The sequence below is a fragment of the Oreochromis aureus genome, linkage group 18, assembly GCF_013358895.1.
Source record: "Oreochromis aureus strain Israel breed Guangdong linkage group 18, ZZ_aureus, whole genome shotgun sequence".
Taxonomy (NCBI): Eukaryota; Metazoa; Chordata; class Actinopteri; order Cichliformes; family Cichlidae; genus Oreochromis; species Oreochromis aureus.
The window spans coordinates 36009511-36029472 of NC_052959.1; the positions used below are offsets into that span (position 1 = coordinate 36009511).

General features: G+C 46.6%; 1 protein-coding gene across 2 annotated transcripts; it reads right to left on the reverse strand.

Annotated features, from left to right (window-relative positions):
* Positions 1 to 9957: 9957 nt before the first annotated feature.
* Positions 9958 to 19364, reverse strand: cdyl (chromodomain protein, Y-like). Of its 2 annotated transcripts, XM_031742111.2 has the most exons (7): positions 19133 to 19364; positions 18007 to 18721; positions 17393 to 17646; positions 17149 to 17321; positions 12041 to 12251; positions 11814 to 11957; positions 9958 to 11329 (listed from the first exon to the last, which is right to left on the reverse strand). In XM_031742111.2, exons 1-7 carry the CDS (start codon positions 19154 to 19156, stop codon positions 11171 to 11173), a joined length of 1680 nt encoding a protein of 559 aa, XP_031597971.1. In that variant the 5' UTR covers positions 19157 to 19364; the 3' UTR covers positions 9958 to 11170. The 2 variants fall into 2 exon arrangements, with proteins under 2 accessions (XP_031597971.1, XP_031597972.1); XM_031742112.2 differs by lacking the exon at positions 18007 to 18721.
* Between the last annotated feature and the right edge of the window lie 598 nt (positions 19365 to 19962).

Below are 19962 nucleotides of genomic sequence, written 5' to 3' on the forward strand. Positions count from 1 at the left end.
CTCTCTCTCTGTCTGCTCCTCTCTCTCCCTCTCTGTTCCTCTCTCTCTCTCTCTCTGCTGCTCTCTCACTCCCTCTCTGTTCCTCTCTCTCTCTGTTCCTCTCTCTCTCTGTCTGCTCCTCTCTCTCCCTCTGTTCCTCTCTCTCTCTCTCTCTCTGCTCCTCTCTCTCCCTCTCTGTTCCTCTCTCTCTCTCTCTCTCTCTGCTCCTCTCTCGCTCCCTCTCTGTTCCTCTCTCTCTCTGTTCCTCTCTCTCTCTGTCTGTTCCTCTCTCTCCCTCTCTGTTCCTCTCTCTCCCTCTCTCTCTCTGCTCCTCTCTCGCTCCCTCTCTGTTCCTCTCTCTCCCTCTCTCTCTCTGCTCCTCTCTCTCTCCCTCTCTGTTCCTCTCTCTCTCTCTCTCTCTCTGCTCCTCTTTCTCTCCCTCTTTGTTCCTCTCTCTCTCTGTTCCTCTCTCTCTGTCTGCTCCTCTCTCTCCCTCTCTGTTCCTCTCTCTCTCTCTCTCTGCTCCTCTCTCTCTCTCCCTCTCTGTTCCTCTCTCTCTCTCTCTCTGCTCCTCTCTCCCTCTCTCTCTGTTCCTCTCTCTCTCCCTCTCTGTTCCTCTCTCTCTCTGTCTGCTCCTCTCTCTCCCTCTCTCTCTCTGCTCCTCTCTCTCTCCCTCTCTGTTCCTCTCTCTCTCCCTCTCTGTTCATCTCTCTCCCTCTCTCTCTGCTCCTCTCTCTCTCCCTCTCTGCTCCTCTCTCTCTCCCTCTCTGTTCCTCTCTCTCTCCCTCTCTGTTCCTCTCTCTCTCTCTTTGTGCTAACAATCAAGCCAAACACCAAGATCATCAAATATACAGTGGAAACCAGATATTTACACACTCTTCAGATAAAAACACTTTTTTAATTGTAACATCAAACCAGACTAAATGTTTATTTTTTTAGATTGATAAATATAAAAAAGATATTTGTTACATTTAAGAGTAAAGAGAGAAATTGTCTGTATTTCTTAATTGCAAATGGCACCAAATTGTATTCAAAACTGAGCCACACTTATGGAGCGCCACAGTTCTTTTCCTGGTGTTTTGGTTGATATCTCTTGATTTTCCCATGTCACAGAAACAGGCTCTGTGTTTTGCCTTATATGCATCCACAGGTGTGCCACCAATTTACTCACATGGACTCTACTAACCTATCAGAAGCTTCTTCAGCTCAGAATGGAATCGTCTGGAGTTTTCTTATTAATTAACACTAATTAATAATTAACACTCTGCCACACCAGAGGAGACAAGACTTTAGACCATGTTTATTCCAACTTGGCTGGAGCCTACAAAGCAACACCCTCCCCACATTGGACAATCGGACCATCTTTCCTGTTCCTCACACCTAGGTATTCACCACTCATCCAACGTGTGAAACCTGCTGTGAGGACAATTAAAAAATGTGGCCAGAGGGGACAGACGCAGTGCTCAGGACAGATTTAAAAACACAGACTGGAATATGTTCACCCACACAGACCTGGACCAGTACGCCTCATCTGTACTGGATTACATCTCGAAACCACAGACAGTGTCACCACCCAGAAACGGATCACCATGTACCCCAACCAGAAGCCTTGGATGAACCGGGATGTTCGTCTCCTCCTGAAGGCCCGCAACACCGCCTTTAGGTCAGGAGATGCACACGCCTACAGTACAGCCAGGGCTAATCTAAAGAAGGGCATCAAAAAGCCAAACACCATTACAAAAAGAAGGTAGAAGAACACTTCTCCAACTCCAACCCCGACGCATGTGGCAAGGACTCCAGACCATTACAGACTACAGGACCACCAAACCCTCCCCACATCCTCTGATGCCTCCTTCCTCAACGAGCTCAACAACTTTTATGCTCGTTTTGAGCGAGGGAACCCCACAACCACAACCAAGACAGACATGTCGCCAGACCACCAACCTCTGACTCTCTCCCCCACCGATGTAGGAGCGGTGCTGAGCAGGATCAATGTCCACAAGGCTGCAGGTCCTGATGGTATCCCAGGCGTGTTCTCAGAGCGTGTTCTGGGGAGCTTGCAGGAGTCCTGACAGACATATTCAACCTGTCCTTGGCCACGCTGTGGTACCGGCCTGCTTCAAATCCACCTCCATCGTCCCGATACCCAAAAACTCCAACCCATCTAGCCTCAATGACTATCGCCCAGTAGCACTCACCCCCATCATCACTAAGTGCTTAGAGCAGCTGGTCTTAGCACACTTCAAATCCTGTCTCCCCCACCCTGGACCCCCACCAATTTGCATACCGCCAGAACAGGAGCACAGAGGATGCAGTCTCCATCGCACTGCACTCTGTCCTCTCACACCTGGACAACAACAACACCTACGCCAGAATGCTGTTTATAGACTTCAGTTCAGCGTTCAACACAATCCACCCTCACAACTCATCAGGAAACTGACAGACCTGGGCATCAGTTCCCTCATCTGCAAATGGTTACTGGACTTCCTGACCAACCACCCCCAACATGTCCGGCTGGATAACCGCTGCTCATCAACAATCACAATGAACACCGGTGTACCACAGGGCTGTGTGATGAGCCCTTTCCTCTACTCCCTCTTCACCCACGACTGCAGACCTGCTGATGGTTCCAACACCATCATTAAGTTTGCAGATGACACCACGGTGATTGGCCTCATCAGTGACAACGACGAGGCCGCCTACAGGGAGGAGGTGGATCGTCTGGCTGAGTGGTGCGACACCAACAACCTGCTGCTCAACACCGAGAAGACTAAGGAGCTCATCGTGGACTACAGGAGGAATGCTGACCCACATCCACCCATCCACATTAAGGGGACGGCTGTGGAGCGTGTGAGCAGCTTCAAGTTCCTGGGAGTCCACATCTCCGAGGATCTCACCTGGACGACCAACTGCTCCAAGCTGGTCAAGAAGGCTCACCAGCGCCTCTTCTTCTTGAGGACTCTGAGGAAGAACCACCTGTCCTCAGACATCCTGGTGAACTTCTATCGCTGCACCATCGAGAGCATCCTGACCAACTGTATAACAGTCTGGTGCGGGAACTGCTCTGCCTCGGACCGGAAGGCGTTGCAGAGGGTCGTGAAAACTGCCCAGTGCATCGCCGGAGCACCACTTCCTGCCATAAAGGACATCTACAGGAAGCGGTGTCTGAAAAGGGCTGGGAAAATCATCAGAGACCCCAGTCACCCATCACATAGACTCTTCACCCTCCTGCCCTCTGGGAGGCGCTACAGGAGCCTCCGGACTAAGACCACCAGGTACCGGAACAGCTTCTTCCCCACAGCTGTCAGACTCCTGAACTCTGACTCCTGACATCTGACCCACGTTAAACTCATGGACTGAACATACACACACACCCACAACCACTAGCACTTTACCACTACTGTATAGTTCTGTGTAAATAATCATTCTGTACATACGATAATTTTAATCCCACAACTGTTTATAACTTACATAGTTCACATTCTGTATAACTGTATATCTCAGATTTCTGTATAGTTTTTATTTCATATTTATATCCTGTTCATAGCCTGTACATACTTATAGTTATAGAATACTCATAACATACTTCACACTGTGTACATTATAACATACCATAATAGACCCATTTCTGTAATATACTTACACATCTCTATTATTGCTAATTTATATTGTAATATATCTATATCACGACTAAAGCACTTTCTGGATGGATGCAAACTGCATTTCGTTGCCCTGTACCTGTGACATGTGCAATGACAATAAAGTTGAATTCTATTCTATTCTAAACTTAGTGTATATACTCCTAAATTTGATGAAAGTGATTAAAATAGACAGCTCCCTCCTTTTATTCTGACAAGTTTTTATGTTTTCTCCCTAAAGTGTGTGTAAATATCTGGTTTCAGCTGTGAATATACTGCTGTGTATTGAAATTCCTCTTGTTTTGCATAGAAATATACTGAACAACATACAAAGCATAATATATAAAATAATATTTACCTGAGTTTTTTCTTTGAAAGAAGCTCCTTATGTCCATTGTTGTGTTCATCAGTACACAACTGAAACCGATTTAGAGAGTTTGTTTAGCCGTGGAGGGTAACAACTGAAAATATGAAATGTAAGCTAAGACTCTCTAAAAAAAAAATCAGCATTGTCGTTCGGCTTTTTATTTATCCATTTGTTGATTCACTCAAAGAGCAAGTAACGCAACCAAGTGATCAGTTTATATCAATCTTTTGTGATACACCGTCATATTTACATTATTTGTACAGTACGAATGATTTGCTTTGGTACCTGGTCAAACTTAAGCTCTCCTCTGTCTGCAGCAAACTCGCAGGCAGCAGCTTCTCCCCTCGCTCACATGGGTGCTGCGCTCAGTCGCCCTAGTGCCTGAGCTCGGATCATACCAAAATTAGGGGGAATTTACGACGGTGCGCTCTGTGCTTCGTGTGTTGTTTTTGTTTTATACAGTTGTCAGTCAGGCATCTAAATGGCCTGTATTTATATAGCGCCTTCTAGTCCCTAAGGACCCCAAAGCGCTTTACATATCCAGTCATTCACCCATTCACGCACACATTCACACACTGGTGATGGCAAGCTACGTTGTAGCCACAGCCACCCTGGGCGCACTGACAGAGGCGAGGCTGCCGGACACTGGCGCCACCGGCCCTCTGACCACCACCAGTTGAAGTGTCTTGCCCAGGACACAACGACCGAGACTGTCCAAGCCGGGGCTCGAACCGGCAACCTTCCGATTGCAAGGCGAACTCCCAACTCTTGAGCCACGATCGCAAATTACACTCCAAAAGACCCCATGCTTCTGAAAAAATGACCCGGGCTTAAGCCCAGTAAGCCACCCCCCCGCTCCGCTGATGGTTGACTCCAAATCTCCCGAACACTATAGCTGTGTCCCAAAACGTCGGCTGCATCCTCCGGAGACCGCATTTGAAGGCCGATTACGTCACAGCCAGGCGACGAAGGCTGTCCCAATTCGTCGACTCCTTCAAATGCGGCCGACAAATGCGTCCTTCATTTCCCCGAATTTGAAGGATGGTCGGGTGTGTCCTTCGTGGCCCACCATATCCCAGAATTCATAGCGCAGCCCAGCCAAACTCCAGTTTCCAACAATGGCGGCCGCTACTAAGTTTTAAAATTACTGTTATTAATCTGTCTGGGTCACAAAATAAACTTTTAACATATTTTCAGGCGAGAATGTAGCTGTGTAAACTTCAAATATCTGCTCTGTTTATCAAGGTATCGCATATTTGCAAAAGTGCTTCGACGTTTTCGGAGACGTCTGTTACCCACCAGCTCGATAGCTAGCCGAGAGCTCGAGGGTCACTGAAGCCGCCGAGAACGGCACAACTCCCGCACATCATGTTCAGATCACCATGACTTTCGCTACTCTGGTTAAACGTAATATATAAGTCACTTAGACAACCTAAAATGATATTGTTTGTCTTTTTTCAGTGTTTTATTTGTTCATGAGTAAATCGGTTTGGCTGAGATTAAAATTATTAGATTAGATTAGATAAAATAAAACTTTATTAATCCCGGGTGGTTTTCACACAGCTGAATAAACGTCAAACAGAAAACCGATTAAACAGAAGTGTGAGATGGTTAGAAATTTATGCCAGTGTCCTGTTATATTTTAGATAGCAAGGAGCAGACGGCTGAGTTTATTAAACTCCACCGAGACAGCGGTGACGTTAATCAGAAGGCTAGACCGTCCCATTCCACGGCTGTTTACTTCCGGCCTACCCGACCTTCTGAGGACCCGGCCCACGTAGACCGCGAAGGCCGGGTCCTCAGGAGGATGCAGCCCATGAATTTGGACACGACCAAAGGCTGCTCAAAATGCGGCCCTCATTTCCCTGAATTTTAAGGCTGTGGCGGTGTAGACTTCGTGGCCCCACATATCCCACAATCCATAGCGCGGCAGTCGGTGTGGATAATTTTGCCGCAGACAGCAGACGCGGAGCGGCCGAAGAGTAAACTGTTAAAAGTAATTACTGAATAATATGCCACTTATTTATGTTCAAATGTTTAATAATGAAGAACATTAAAACATTACTGTTGGCCACATGTCGGCAAAGTTATGTGACATTAGTGATGTTTGTACTTTCAGCGGTAACTTGGTTTTAAAGCCTCTACTTCTAAATATATATATAGTCGACCTTAATCTTACAGAGAATGTGATGATTTTATGGATAATTAAAGTCAGTCATATATCCACAAACACAACGAGCTGAAAGTCAGTGATGCTGCTCGGTTTGCAGTCCTGAATATGACGGCACAAGCAGGATTCACTGCACTGTTAATGTTAGCTATGTTATATTGCTGCCTCTGTTCGGTGGTGTCGAGCCAAACGGACTTTAACGTGTGTTTGAACGAGCTGACGGTTCACTCGTTAAGCTGAAAGAAAGATGCTTTAATCACAGGAGTCACACATGTGTCCACTGGACCATCTGGGAACTCTTCTTGTTTAGCACTCGTAATAACACAAACACTAAATCTGTCACGGACCCAGCTCCGGGGATTCGGGGTTCGTGAGCAGTGTGGACTACTACTGTAGTTATTATTATTATTATTATGGTTATTGTCGTTATTGTTATTATGGTTGTGTCTGCTGTCCTGTGCCCCGTGTTTGTGTACTGTCAGGTGTTTATGGGTGTGTGCATGTGTGTGAGGGTGCCGTTGTGGCAGGCACTTTTAGGCCTGGTGGGTGTGGCCCTGCCAGCTGACCGGTCACACCCAGGAATCCACACACACCTGGCACCAATCAAGCCTCGTCAGAGGAGCTTCAAAACAGTGTGGCTGAGAGCTCCTCGACGCTGGATCGTTGAGTCTTAAGTTTATGTGCAAGGTTAGTGCAGGTCGGCCGTTAGGTTTTGTACTCACGGCTACCTTTTGTATGCGTGTTTCCCCAGGAGGCAGCACACGGACAGTACACAGGGAACGGAGACAGAGCACGGGATAAGGGAGAAGACACGGAACGGGAGTCGGGGATCGCACTTTATTGTTGTTTGGATTTTCACCCCTGTAAATAAACGCACTGCCTTCAGCATCAAGTCCTGCATTTTGGGTCCTCATTCCTCACATCCCCACGGTTTGCCACACAGACCGTGACTAAATCCTCCTTCTCTTGTGCTGTTTTGTAGCAGTGTGTACACCTGAGACTGTCACCTGTCTGTCTGTCCTGCACTCTCTCTCTGTTTCTTTCTCTCTGATTGTGGAATAAAAGTATGAACATGTATTTATAAGTTACACTTGTGTTTGAATCCTGCAGCTTATCACACATTTGATTTCCATGTGTGACAACTGCAAGTGTCCAGAGTGAGGACAGACTGAGGGACCCACTGCTGCACATCATCTGTGAGGCTTTGCACCCCTGATGATCCACCAGGACAAACTCAGCAGTGTGTGAGGAAGAGGAGGAGGAAGAGCCAGCAGCAGCTGACAGATGGAGAGAATAGACAGACTGTTCCCTGTTTGTGAAGGACTGCTAGGAAAGTTTAACATAACTAATTGTCTGTCCTGAATCAGTCTTATTAGGTAATGTTCAAATAATGTTATCATTCCAGTGTTTTCAGTGTGGGAGAAAGTACTCAGGGCCTTCAAGTTACACACTATGAAAGGCAGCAACAAGTTTAATATTCAGAAACCTAAAGTATGTATCAGCAGCAGAATGGAGCTAAAAATAAATGTTTGTTTCAGTTCTATGAAGCTTTGAGTATTTTGGATTAGTAGCACTGCTGTGTTTGTTGCATCATATTGCTGTAATTGTTTATATGCTTTATATATTCTGAGCTAAGTTGATCTATAGTGTTACATCATATTCTATAAGGATGTTATGTGTTTGTATACTTTCTGCCCAGTTTGACCCATTTAGCAGAAGTCAGCCTGTTTAAGGCTCTGATATCTATTCTGTATGATTTAAAGCAGTTATGACATGGTCTGATTTTCTCACCCAATAAAGGAATATTTCATATATCAGTCTGATCTTCATTCTATCAGAAACAGTTATCACAGCTCGTACATTTGCTTTTTACACATATATGTAAGCATTGAGTCAAATTTAGTAATGCCAACATATTGAAAGAACAATGTTTGTCTCTTATATATAATACATCTGTATATACACTGTCAGAGATACTTGAGTGTCTTTGAGTGAAGATTTAAGGTGATAGGACATATAAATAACTTCAACTTGAATCTTTACTGAAGCTCAGTATTTGACACAGAGTTCACTCACATGTTTCACTCACATGCTGTACCTGCACCTGCACATGTGATGTTACAATAAATGATTTGATTTGAGAGTTCAAACTCACTGCTGTAATAACTAATAATGATTAATATAATAACTATAATATTGGCCATATCATATTTACACTGACTTTAGTCTCATGAACAACATTAGCTAATTGTTATTTACTAACTAATCTTAAATGACTGTTCAGTACAGATATGAAGTCCAACAATCATGTTTTACAGTCCTGTGGTCTCAGCCTCAGATACTTATTAAATCACACAAAGCTCGTGTAGAAACAAACACACGAACAAAATATGTTCTCCTTCATTTCTGTCAACCACACGTTTCCAGCTATCATGGTTGCTAGGCAACCTGGGCAGTGCGACGGAGGCTAGACCGTCCCATTTCACAAGCCTCTCACTTCCGGCCTTAGCGGTCTTTGAGTACGCGGCCGTTGAGGCTGCGTACTTTAAGGCTGCAGCCCCTGAATTGGGATACAGCCTATGTCGATCTGAGAACGCAAGTCCGAGACCAAGACCGAGACCAAAGTCCGTCGAGACCAAGACCACGTAAAAGTGGTCTCGAGACATCCAACTCTATTAATTAGCTATGAAGAGCTGGTAAAAGTACTGGCTCTGAAATGTACTCAGAGTAACAAAGTAGTTCTTTGGAGGAGGTTTCTGTGCAAAGCTAACTGAACCCTTTGCTACATTAACATAATGATAAATGACAGATGAAGTACAATCTTCAGTCTGTGTTTATTCTGTGCTTGATACATGGTGGAGCTGACGGAGCGACACCAACAGTGTTGGCAGTTGCACATGATTTTATTTGCACTATTTCACTGCTTGTAGCACACACACCGGCCAGCTCAGGTCCCAGCACAGCTTTTATCAGGGAGACATGACCAGGTGATGGAGCTCAGGTGTGTCAGCCTCCCCTGTACCGTGTATATAAGTACATACATGTATATTGTGTTGCCCACATCGTAGTTATTCTGGCTGATTTCCATCCTTCACACTGACAGCACGCTCTTTGTCTTCTTCCCAGACGGTATACATTTGGTGGTCAATGAATCGCTTCTATGTCAGTATGGAGGGCCAGGAGTGCCAAAATAAATTAAATATTTCATTAATTAAATGCAATTGAACTAATTAAATACATATATAAATAATGAATTAAATGCCCATTCATTTCATTTAAAATATTAAATTATTTTTTCCCATTTTAATTCATTACTTAAACATTTAATTATTTAATGGGCTATTTAATTGTTTTTGGTACTCCTGGCCCTCCATACACTTGCTGTAAGCTAACTGTGAGCATGAACCCACAGCCACATGCAGCAGTCACACTCTACTGTAAACCACTCACAGTGCAGCAAACTCACCTGTTCATCCTGCAGAGGATTCTCATGCAGCCTTATATAACACAGTCAGTCTGCCTCAGTTTGATTAGCAGCAGCTTTATGGAAAAAAAAAACAATGTGACAGATTTAAAACCATGAGGACTTCCATGAGCGTCCTTCTTCCTCTCCTGTCCTCCTTTCTAATCTGTCTCCATCTCTGAGTGCTAAGTGTGACGAACGTTAGGACGGAGTCCTCGTCCTGATAACATCAGCGATTGAGATCAAAAGTCCTTTTCTCATGGAGGAGGCACCCCTGCCTCATGGCCCTCTTTGTTTACAGTCTGTGCTGGTTTCAGGTAACAAACAGAGCCAGACAGCGTCATGTGACACATTCTGAGTTTATTCTGGCAAAGAAACACAGAGACCCTGAGACAGTCAGCCCACCCGCCAGAGGTCACCATTTACCCACAATTCATCGCTGTAGCACCTGTATGCGCCCCCTGCAGGCTAAACAGTTTAGAAGAGCGTGCTGCAACACAACATCTTGACCCCAGGGTCAAAGTCAGGGACAGAAACACTTTATTTAGGGTTAACCCTGACCCCGCATGACCCCAGGTAAACACAATCTCAGGTAAGGAGATAGTCCCACATACAGGTTCCATCAGTCTGTTAGCCTAGCTTAGCTTAGCATGAAAGCTGGCCGCAGGAAATCTGTTAGCTTAGCTTTAATTAGCATACAGGCTGGAAGCAGGGAACCTGTTAGCCAAGTTGAGCCCTGAGGAAGACAGTCAGGCTCCTGCGGGTGGAGCCCTCAGTTTGGTCTGTCAGGCTAAAGAGCACCAGTTTCCTTAAGTTTGAACTGAAACGTTTAAAAAACGTATTTCCTGAAACGCTCAGTTTGTCTCCTTGCTCTCCCCATCACTGGGTAACCCCACCCGTCACAGGCTGGCTTCCACAAGGAGCCAACTGAGTCTAAATACAACCGTCACTTTCTCCTTGCCAGATTCCTGCTAACTGGAAAATAAACTGTATGTCTGATCATTATCATGCTCTGTAGATAATGCTGCTAGCTTCTGTTAGCATCTATTAGCTTTTATTAGACTACGTTAGCTCCTGTTAGGACTTCTTAGCATCCATGTGCTCCTGTTAACTTCCATTTGGATCTTTTACCTTCTTTTAGTGCGTGCTAGCATCTTTTAGTGCGTGCTAACATCTGTTAGCACCATTACAAACAAAACCAATCCTTCGTCATGAGCTGACAGTGGGCATGGGGGTAAGTTGGGGGCAATTATCCACGAACTATAGCCCTCACAGTCTGATTGCCATGTTTATTATCTTTCTGTCTAGTCAGATGGCATGATGTCACGAGGAGGCGGAGCATAGAAAGAGGAGGTAAACAGAGCATTTAACACGCAGTACAGTGGGAGGAGCATAGAGATCCATGACAGGATGACCGTCAGCGGAGTTGGATCCAAGCCAGCTAACCCGCTGCGGCTAGTCTACAGAGAGCAGAGGCGGCGCCGTCCTCAGTCGGACATGTTGGCGTCTTTCGGTCAGAGCTCCGAGTCCTGGTCACAGTTCCAGTTCCGGTCCTAGCAGAGCTCAGTCCTCCTCTGTAGGTACTGCAAGATGGCGTCGGTTCCCTGTGAGGAGCCCCAGACCCTCTTCAGGGCTTCACACTCACGCTCGTTAGCTTGCTCCAGAGCACTGCGACTCGTGTTCCTCATTAGGGCCTTGGACTCCCGCAGGACCTGCAGGACAGGAAGTGACACCACGCCACACAGAGAAAGGAGAAAAAGGAGAGTCTGTGATAGGAGCAAGTAGATCAATGAGTTTGTGTACCGATCGCTGAAACCTGAAACCTGCGTGTAGGCGACATCAGTCACAGAGGACAGCATCCTGTGGGTGGGTGTGCACCACCACAACAGCCTGGCCCCCTTTTTAAAAAGCCCACGGCTGACCCCGCCCACCTAGAGAATTTTAGGCCAATTTCAATTTCACGCTGCACCTGATGAGCGTCAGCGTCTGACGTCGGGGTGAAACGTATCACTGTGACATTTCACCACAGACGCTTCAGTGCCGACCTTTGACCTTAGCCCCACCACATAACCTGTTTGGAGGCTTTAGATAATCAGGACCAGATCTGATCAGGAATCAATACAGTAACCATGGAAACGTGTGTGTGTGTGTGAGTGTGAGTGTGTGTGAGAGTGTGAGAGAGAGATAGGGACTGACCAGCGAGTCAACGGCGACCAGCTCTTTGATCCGTAGCATCACTTCCTGTGTGAAGGTCCCCGGCCACAGCACCTGAGATACCAGCCCTTTAAGACACGCCTCCTGAGCTGTCAGCTTCCTACCGCTGAGCAGCAGCTCATTTGCCTGAAACACAGCACAGGAAGTGAGGCGGAATTGCGAGGCAAACCACGCGGGACATTTAGCAGCGGAGGAAGCAGCTGACTGACCGCAGCGAGCCCCATGATGCGAGGGAAGGAGAAGGAGGAGCAGGCGTCGGGCGTCTGGCCGTACGCCGTGTACGGTGTTTGGAACCACGCCTTCTCATTGGCCCACACCACATCACACAGCGGCAGAATGGCGGCGCCGAGGCCAACGGCCGGCCCGTTTACTGCCGCCACGATGGGTTTCCTGAACTGGATGAAAGTGTTGATGAAGGTCCTGAGAAAAAGGGCACAAAGGTCAGGGGTCAAAGCGCCCAGCTCACTGATGCAGCGATTATTCCATCGGGGAATCAGAAACACTTTGCTCTAACAAACAAGCACAAAAACATCGGCTTTTCAGAAAAAAAGGTTCCATTTTATCAATGACTCTCTTTGCTCTGACAGTGTAGATGTTAATTGCTGTTAACAACTGATGTCAGCGCTTTCGTGGGATGGCGGCACAGCAGAACGCATTCCCGGCGTTCCAGTTAAAAGGGCTTCAAGACGACAAGAGGAACGAGCAGCAGGAAAAACAGGTGCTGGTCATAAAATTAGAATATCATCAAAAAGTTGATTTATTTCACCAATTTCATTCAAAAAGTGAAAGATGTCTAATGTATACATTCAGTCCACACAGACTGACATATTTCAAGTGTTTATTTCTTTCAGTTTTGATGAAAGAACTGACAGCTAATGAAAACCCCAGAAAATTAGAATATTACTGAAGACCAATACAAAGAAATGATTTTCAGGAATCTTGGCCAACTGAACAGTATGAACATGAACAGCTCTCAATACATAGCTGGGCTCCTTTTGCCTGAATGACCGCAGCAATGCGGCGTGGCATGGATCGATCAGTCTGTGGCATTGCTCAGGTGTGATGAGAGTCCAGGTTGTTATTATTATTGGTATTTATTTGTCGTATTTATTATTCTTATCGTTCCTTTCATATTTCTGTTGTTCAGCACTTTGGTCAGCCATGTGTTGTTTTTTAAAGTGCTATATAAATGGAAATTTGAATGGAATTCGTTAAAAAAAAAAAAAAAAAAAAAATCAACTTTTTGATGATATTCTAATGATCAGCACCTGTATATACGATACAAGCTACGTGACCAGATCTCAGCCGCTAGCAGCGCCCCGAGGATATCGACAAGCATGCAGAAGTAGGGCTGTGTCACATGACCAAATGAAAACGTCTGTCACATTATATGCTACCATTTGTTTCGTGGTGTCGTAAAATCCACCGTTTACAGCGAAATGTTTTCATCGGAGCACAGAGAATCTAGTGAAGACGAGACAGAACCAGGCAGCTCCAAACAGAAGGACCGGTCCACACAAACCCAGGACCTTATTCCTAAACAAGGAGCCGCCTCTGTAGCAGGGACACGGTTTGGTAATGAAACGTCTGACACGGACCAGAAAATTGGACTATGCACATTATGGCACAAACCCACCTCAGACTCAAACACCACAAAGCTGTTCTCAAGTGACAGAGGATGCAGAGAGTTTACGGACGACAAGCAAAAACGAGCCGTCAGGTGCTCCAAGTAAACCTCAGACTCAAACGTCAGAGCAGGCTCCTCCCCGCAGCACGCCGTGCACTCACAAGAAACAACTTGCATCTAAAAATGTATCGTTTCACGCATCGGTCAGAACACTCGACACCCAGCTGGAAACACTGCACAGGTCGAGCTGCCCGGGATTCAGAGGAAAAGCACATTTAGGGACAGAGATGGTTATCGGGATGTCTTATGTCAGGAGATTGTGGTCATTTGGCAGAGCCCGAGGCAGAGGCTTGCTGTTGTTAAAGAAGGCCGAGAGGAGGAACCTCCGTCAATGCTGGATTCAGTGGATTGCTTACTACGACAAAGACTGGAGCTGGACTCGACTGAGCTACAGGTGGGAAGAGCACATCGCCACGACCACAGCAGCCTGGCAGGAACGTGGGCTTGAACTGGAAACACCTGCACCATAATTATGCATGCGAGGTTTTAAGGCGACAAAGGGAACAAGTTGGAGCAAAGGCGGTGCTGAAAGAGAGGATTTCAAACCCTGTTTGCAAAGATGAGGTTTTGGTGAGGTTTGAGGGAACGGTGCTCCGTGACTCAACCAGCGACGCTCAAACGGTCGCAGATTTATTGGAGCGTAGCCGACGGTTGTCAGGGCGCACAGACAGAATTCACAAGCCTTTCGGAAAAGACTTGGAGTTTTTAAACACAAACAGAGTTTAGCAGCTGACCGAGCAGTAAGACAGCAATGGGACAGGCAACACAGAGTCGAACACTCAACCAACACTGCTAGAACAATGGCCATTGGCTGGACGGCGTTAGAGGGCCCTTCCTATTGGAGGGTGAGAGAGCCCCCTGAAGGCACACAGCTGGAGGTCAGCACGTCTTTCTCTTGTTCATTTAAAGAGTTCATGTTTTGAACAGCTGTAATGTTTACATGTGTATAGTGGGTCTACTACCCCTGTGGAAGCATGGATACTGGCACGATACCAGTCCTTCCTTTTAATGTTAATGGTCTGTCAAACCCGATGAAGTAAAATGAGGAAAGAAAAGCAGCTAAACTACAGGGAACATGACAAATGCATCTTTATCCTGTTATAACTCTGGACGAAGACGACGAGATGCAATCCTTTAATTACGCAAACATCGATGGGTAGATTACTTTAGATTACAGGTGTCCAACTCCTCGAGGGTTATCATTAGGGTTATGTATTATTGTAGGGTCTGCCTTACAATAGAAAGCGCCTTGAGGCAACTGTTGTTGTGATTTGGCGCTATGTAAATAAAGTTGAATTGAACTGAGGGTTGGTGTCCTGCAGGTTTAGATGTGTCCTTGATCCAACACAGCTGATTTAAATAACCTCCTCAGCATGTCCTAAAGTTCTCCAGAGGCCTGGTAACGAACTAATCGTGTGATTCAGGTGTGCTGACACAGGGTGAGATCTAAAACCTGCAGCACACCGGCCCTCGAGGCCTGGAGTTCCCCAGCCCTGCTTTAGAAGATAGATTTATATATTTCACAAGTATTTAAAAGTCTGAGGCAGAGCCTTCAGTCTGTGAAACCAGCTCCCAGTTTGGAAAGAATTGGAAAAAAAACATAAAATGAAAACAACAGTCGAGGAAATGAGTTTAAAAAAAAAAAAAAAAAAAAATCTGACTAAACAGGAAATAGTGAAAAATCGAATGTTTCTGAAGCAAAGAGGTTACAAAGGAGGCTCTCAGTCAAACCACTGGCCCAATATTTAAGACAAAGTATTAACCCTTTAAGACCTACCATAGAACCAAGTCCGCCAGAGTTTACTTTATAGTTTTACATGCTGTAGTGACATTTTTGGGAGCATTTCAAGTTGCTATACATCAATACAACTGTAATAGCCCATATTTTAATAATATGTATGCATTAAGTCCATAGTAATTACATTATTGCACTTTTTTGCAATTAAACTACAAAAAAATTGAAAATCGTATTTTTTTTTTTTTACATATATTTCTACTTGGAGAAATTTAAGAGGTTTATCCCTCAAAACTTTAAATACAAAAAAGTTGCAAAAAGTAGTTTACAACAACGGGAAATTTATTTTGAGTGTCTTCATAGTTTTATTTTTGAGATACACCAATTTTTATGTACTGCAGGAAAAACGAAAAACAATCCTATGATGCAAATTTGCAAAGAAAACAGCATGTGCATCAAAAAAAAACTATTTCCAGCAGTGCAATACGAGTTCTAAGCATCCCAGAAACTATTCAGAAAAGCAAGCAAGTCAAATATGACTTATAAAAACACCAGTATAGGCTTTCAAGGCCTACAAGTAAAAAAACTACATTTTCTGCAAAAATGACATCACTTCCGGTTTCGGCCAGGAAATGGCGGACATGCGATCGTTCGCACTGACGTCTGTTTCAATGTGGGAAGTGTTACGAACAGCTGATCGGATCGGCAAAGCGTGTTTCTGGAATATTATGTTTTTGTTCCTGCAAGCGCTTTTTATGCAATTTTTGCAAAGCTATATGTGGAAGGACACCGTGACCTAGGACAAGCTGATGGCATAAGATGTAAGTACAACTCCTCTGGGTTCATATGCAAAAAAAAAAAAATATTGCGCTAGCTTACGCGTTTCCGGTTCTACAGGGATTTAAAAATAGTTACGCAAAACAGAGCGTGCCCGCTCCGACCGGCTTTAAAGGGTTAATATTCAGGGGAATACTGATTAGCCTGCTATACTGATGACATTCTGATTTATTTGGGACTACCAGCTAACTCAGTGCCTGTACTGATGCAGGCGTTTGACTATTCTGGTCAATTATAAAATGAATGTAAGACAGGTACTCGATTACACCAGGAGAGAATATGAAATAGTTACAGAACTATTCGAGTGCCATTATTCACCAGTACAGAGGATACAGTAACACACAACCCAGTTCCACATTGTACTCTTGAGTACAAATTTCAATCGATCGGAATGAGTCTACCATCCAAGTTATTATATTTATTCCAAACCCGGCCGACAGGAGTGATTGGGAAACAATCCCATGACTGGGACAGAGTGTTGTCCAGATATATACGGCAGGCTGAGGGAAGAGGAGGATGGAGCCTTCGATCGGGCAGCACAGTTAAGGCCTGTGACGAGACCACAGTGAAAAGCCCCGTGGATCAGGAATGGTGTGATCCACATTTACCCCAGTAAATGAGCAGATGTATAGACTGGACCAGTAAAGAACTGCAGCTTTATGTAAGACCATGAAGGAAGGCACACTACTGCGTTTTTATAAAAAACACAGGATTTTTATCTGCATTTACACACGAGGCACTCTGTTGTCACATGAAACCTGCAGACGGACCAACACTCAGCTCTGTATGTAATCGATATAACGAGGAGGAATGGACAACAACACGGGCCTCGAGCTATGGCTGCTGCTGCTGCGGCGTCATCAGAGGGCTGAATGATGTCATAGCTTTTACTCTCAAGCTGCTCGCAGATACGTTTCTACTGTAGGTCTGGTTTTCGTCACATTTCCATGCCGACGACGGAGCGCTACAGAGTTTAAACGAAGCAAACGTTGGCATGCGTGTGAGTTACTGTATAATGGCTGCAGCCTTAGACGCCACACAGCGCTGCCACGCGTTACCTGATGGTTTCGGCCATCTTGATGCTCTCCTTCTTCCTGTCATCCGTCAGGCGTCTGATGAAGTACAGGAAATCCAGCCCGCAGCAAAAAACGCTGCCAACGGCGCCAAGCAGCACCAGCTTACTGTCGTCCGACGCCGCTGTTGCCATGGCGCTCTGGATCTCCTTCATCACCTGACAGGGACGAGACAGAGGTGAATTTCTGTGCAAGTGGGGGCAGTCTGACCGCAGGGGCGGGGTCTCACCTCCGGGTTGAGCGTGTTGTTCTCAGAGCTTTTGGTGGACAGCAAGATGTGGGTGAAGCCATCTTGTTTCTTCACCACGATGTCACGGTAACGGTACGCGCTCTCCGTCTGACGCACGCTGAAGCGAAGCCGTTTGTCGAACGCCGAACGCTCCTCCAGACGCCGCTTCCCTGTCACGGTGGTCGCCCCAGCAACAGCGCTCTGCACACCCGACATCCCACCAACGGCGACACCCTCGATCAGTGGCGAATTTCCTAGAGAGAGAATGCAGAACATCAGAACGCCCACTTCCTGTCCACAGACGAAACAGCAGGTCATTATATTAATGGGACAACGACCAATCACCAGAAAGGAGGCGGAGCTTACTGTAAAATGAATATGGTTCTCCTTTATCACTAGTCAGACTGAGGCTGTAAGGAGCTCTCCTATTGGCTGTTAGAAACACAGCTGCTCTCACCTGAGCGTGACGCCGCCTCGTAACCGATCAATCAGTCTAAGGATCGATCCTGTGGGTCCGGCTGACTGATTACATCATTTGGTAATGGCTGATTGAATCAGTTATTGATCTTGGCATGACAGTAGCATGCTTTTTTCCCCATCTGGGCGGGACTCACCTCTGCCACTGAGCGAGCGCATGGCGGCTGGCGTGATGGGGGCTCGTGGTGGCGGTGGTGGGTTCTGACTGCGGGGGCGGGTCCCCATGCGCGCTCGCTCCTCTCCAGGCCCCAGCTGGACCCCTAACGGCGGTTTCTCCAGCAGAGCGACCTCTGGCGGGACCAGCTGAGCCTCACCTGCCTCCAGGCTGTGTGCCGCCTCGCTGGGCGACTCCTCGGTGTCTGGACGGCCGTTCATCGGGCTCTTTGGGACCAGGATCTTGATGCCGGTTTTTGACAAGTCCACGCTGCGGCGGGCGGGGCCGGCCGGAGATGCCGACATAAACCCAAAGCTGTCAGCCGGCAGCGGCTGCTGTAGGGGGCGGGGCGCGTTGGCAGGTAGCAACTGAGCCGGGCTCGGAGGAGACCTCCCCTGGTTACGGTCACCCGAACCACTGATGTCCGCATCGACGTCGCCGCGAGAGGCATGTGGCTTGCAGAGCACTTTGTGGACGGGGCCCCAGCGAAGGTTAGGCGTGCTGCGTGTGGAGCGCAGCAAGGCGCCGTCTCTGTGGCGCTCGGCGTGCTGGCGGTTGAACTCATGGACATACGCCATGCAGGTGGATAGGTGACTCTCGGGCTCCCAGGTGTCGCCCTCAGAGCCGTACCCTCGCCACCTGACCAGGTACTCCACCCGACCCTTCCTGTTCCTGCGCCGGTCCACAATCCGCTCCACCTGGAGAACACAAAGGGCGGAGCCCACAATAAGCATCACGCCACTACTTTGGTGACGTCACATTGCGAAGTATTTACAGGTATTGATTACTAATCGGATCAAACTTCACGATCGATTAAACTCCGCCGGAGGGCACGGACCACCTCAAGCACGAGCTCTCGGAACCTCACCGGCAGGCTCGCGAGGACAGTTACAGGGAGAGACACCGGAAGGCTAGCAGACAGCTACCATAGCGCTAACTGTGCTCACGTGCGGCCCCTCTAGCGGCTAGCTGTAGTTTTTCTCTGGGCTTCTCTCCAACCGTCTGCCTCGTACTCGATCAGTCGATAACTGCCTACTTTGTTCGACTTTCCTAACTTCATAAACTCCGCCGCTAGCTGCGGCTAGCATGTTAGCATTAGCTCGCGTTACCTCGTAGAGCTCCTCTGTCGCCATGGAGATGTCCGCGTGTACGGGCAGCTTCAAGAAGCTACTTCAGGGGCGCAGCAACATGAGGGACGGTGTGAGTGTGTGTGTCGATCCGCGCGGAGCTGCAGGTGTGTGTGTGCTCCTGTTGGCTCAGGTAACTATCCTCCGCTGTTAGCACGGCGGCGTCTCACAAACTTCCGCTCTGACTCTGACCCTGACCTTCAAAATAAAAGCCCCACCCTGACAGGAAGTGACGTGTTGCAGTTTTATGCACTGATGTGTAATTTTTTTTATTTGTTTCTAATTTAAAGAATTAAAGATGGAAACATGTTTATTTCTGCTATAAAGTTTAACTAGCTGGGGCCTCTGCTGACCCTAGAGGAAGTGCATTGTTTGGTACTTCCTGTCTGTGTTTGACGTTTTTTTTCCCACTCTGGGATTCCAAAAGTCCGTTTTCCTTCGTTTTGCAGCCATAGTCAGAGCTGTTTCAGTTGTCCAAACACTAGGAGAAGAAGCTTCAATCCTTCCTTTATGACCTTCTTTAGCAGAGGAGACACTGGACCATCTTTATGAAAAGGAAGGAGAAAATGGCGTCCCATAATACGTTGCGACAGCCCATCCGACCATTCACGAAAACATATTCATAATAACCAAAGCGGAGCAGATCATGTAAATTTCCAATCTAAGTGTTTTTTCCATTTCATCCAGAACCTGTATATATATTTATTTATAGCTTTTTATCAGCAGCAGTAAAACTCACAGCTGAACCCTGAACGTCACATGAAGAACACAGAACGCTGTATGAGATCAACATTATAAACTATATCAACTGA

Bases quoted from the DNA above. Each gene is read 5' to 3' on its own strand.
- cdyl (XM_031742111.2), bottom strand. From the start codon at position 19,156: ATGGCGACAGAGGAGCTCTACGAG. The intron at 18,722-19,132 runs GTAACGCGAGCT...TGTGTTCTCCAG, and splicing joins CGACAGAGGAGCTCTACGAG to GTGGAGCGGATTGTGGACCG. The intron at 11,958-12,040 runs GTCAGTCAGCTG...GCTGTGTTTCAG, and splicing joins GCATCATGGGGCTCGCTGCG to GCAAATGAGCTGCTGCTCAG.